General features: G+C 47.3%; 1 protein-coding gene across 1 annotated transcript in view; it reads left to right on the top strand.

The window, feature by feature from the left end:
• Positions 1-2,500, top strand: part of LOC102423975 (unconventional prefoldin RPB5 interactor-like) — a gene marked incomplete at its 5' end in the record, with an annotated part of 43,714 nt that overhangs the window by 36,234 nt on the left and 4,980 nt on the right. Inside the window, one exon of the mRNA XM_023748502.1 lies at positions 961-1,127. Within this exon, the coding sequence (XP_023604270.1) occupies positions 961-1,127 (167 nt within the window). The remainder of the gene's footprint in view (positions 1-960; positions 1,128-2,500) is intronic.

The raw sequence follows: 2,500 nt of genomic DNA, 5'->3' as shown, positions 1-2,500 counted from the left end.
TAATTTATTTTTTTTTTAATTTTATTTTTTTTATATTTCAAAGCTTTGATAGCGCTCCCGGCACTTTTGGCGAAAGACAGGAGGAGCGCGATCGCGCTCCCAGCACTCTAGGGGTTAAAAGGTCGCTGCATTAGAAAGGTTGAGAACCACTGATTTAGCAGGTGAAATTAAGGAGATGCGTGTTCAAGTTAAAGAGCAGAAAGACGGGTGATGACTTTGTGGCCAATGAGATGTATGTATCGTACAGGCTGAGACGTAAAACTTGTTCATGCTGCTTTATCAGCAAGTTACAGAGCATAGGCTGTGAAACATGATTTCGGTATTTTCTGTATCATAACCGCCTTTTAGACCTCCTCCCTTGTTTCCTACAAAGGCTTAATTTGCTTTATAATAAAACTGTTTTTGTTTTTCAAATGAAGAGCAGGTAGGTTTGAGTTCAGATTTTTTCTATCCCCTGCCCTCACAGAGGATTACAAATAAGAGATGGCAATTTAGAAAGGAGCCGTGTTCATATATAAAATTGTAGTACAGCTTTTGGGGTGCACTCCGTGGGTTTCCCGAGGGCATCAGGCTCGCTGTGCCTCGAGTGGAGGTGCCTGCGATGCTGGAACGTGGTGCTTTAGTAACTGCGGCCTCTGCCGTGGGACGGAGGCAGGTCGCAGTAGTGTTGAATTTTGTGCGATAAGGAGGGCGGGCTGTGAGCCATGGAGCAGCTCTTCCCCACCTGAACGTGCCAGTCCCTGGGCTCTTGCTAAGTCGCTTCTGAGGCAGCGGGTCCGGGCAGCCCACGCTGCCCTCCTGACACCCTCTCCGGGGGCGGTGCTGTGGCCCCTGGGCCCCGTGTGAGCACGCCCTCCATCTCAGCGTCCCCTCGCCTCCTGGGAAAGCCCCACCAAGTCCAGGTTTGGGCCTTTGTGACGTTGGTGTTAACAGCCTTGTCTTTCCTTTTTCGAAAAATAGCAAAACACCGAATTGCTCATAAACCTCACTCCAAACCCAAAACTTCAAATAGTTTTGAAGCGGATTTTGCAAATGTTGAATCCAAGGATCTGCTCGCGGACCAGGAGCTGTGGGCTCGGCTGGAAGAACTGGAGCGACAGGAGGAGCTGCTGGGCGAACTTGAGAGGTACTGACAGTGGGCCCCGCCCCCAGAGCTTCCTCCGCTCAGCTCCTCACCCCTCCTCCTGGGTCAGATAGCGTGGACACAGGACGCGCACGGGGTTCAAGTGGCAGGTGTCCCGCCCCTTGAAGTAAGCATGAATTCTCCAGAATATTTCCCTGTAGGGCCGTGTTCACACACATGCCTGCGCACGTGGGTGTAGATGTGCCGTGTTCATGTACGTGCCTGTGCACGTGGGTACAGATGTGCCTGTCATCAGCGTCCCTGTTTTTATAATAAGTATGGATATCTCATATATTACATTTTTAAAAATATATATATTTTATTGATTTTTTACAGAGAGGAAGGGAGAGGGATAGAGAGTTAGAAACATCGATGAGAGAGAAACATCGATCAGCTGCCTCCTGCACTCCCCCTACTGGGGATGTGCCCGCAACTAAGGTACATGCCCTTGACCAGAATCGAACCTGGGACCCTTCAGTCCGCAGGCCGACGCTCTAGCCACTGAGCCAAACCTGTCAGGGCTCATATGTTACATTTTGAATGAAGTGTTTTTATGTTGAATAACTTGTTAAAGAGGAAACGCGCTGAGCGTGTGTTGCCAGGCCGGGCCTCCCACTTCCTTTGCGCACTTGTGTTGTTGCGGGCAGTTTGTGACCGGGCAGGAGTCAGCTCCATGGGCATCCCCTGCGGGGAGAAGGCATGGCACCGGCTGCCGGGCTCCTGGGCGTCTCACCACGCAGGCTCCCGGCTGCTTTGCTTGGGTGATGTGCCGTAGGCGTGCTTAGTCTCCGTGTAAAATGGCGCAGAAAGGACAGATTTCCTCCCCTCCTCTGCGCTCCAGGCCTTTTTGATTAACTGATCCTGTTTCATTTTTAAATCCGTTTAGTGGTGTTCTTGGTCATGATCTCTCTTTTTTGCATCATGGCATTTCAGTCCCATTGCACTTTGGGTTTTGTTATTTTTATAAGGTCCTCCAATCCTGTGTAGAATGAAGCATGAATAATGTGCATGCATGTCTGTATATGAATAAAGTTGTGTGCACATGTATACATTATTTTTTAAAATCATAACACATGCTTGTAAATGTAGAAATAGAAGATAAGAGTGTTCATGTTCTGTGGCTTTAGTTTCTGATCTTTAAACAGAGATACAGAATCCTTCGAATTTCTTACAAATTTCTGGTAGTGTTATTTATATTGTGCTTGTATTTTGTATGGCCAGCGTCCTCTTTGCAAAGATTAGAAAAATCATGTACTCTGTTGTACTTTTGTTTGAATAACCACAGGACACAGAATCAGCAGAGGAACTAATGTGTTTCTGTTTATTTCAGAAAATTTTTGTTGACCTAGAATTCTAGTTAAAAAGTATCCTATTCGA

This window comes from Myotis lucifugus, unplaced genomic scaffold (assembly GCF_000147115.1).
Source record: "Myotis lucifugus unplaced genomic scaffold, Myoluc2.0 scaffold_1456, whole genome shotgun sequence".
Classification (NCBI taxonomy): Eukaryota; Metazoa; Chordata; class Mammalia; order Chiroptera; family Vespertilionidae; genus Myotis; species Myotis lucifugus.
This window is presented reverse-complemented; position numbering and strand designations above follow the sequence as displayed.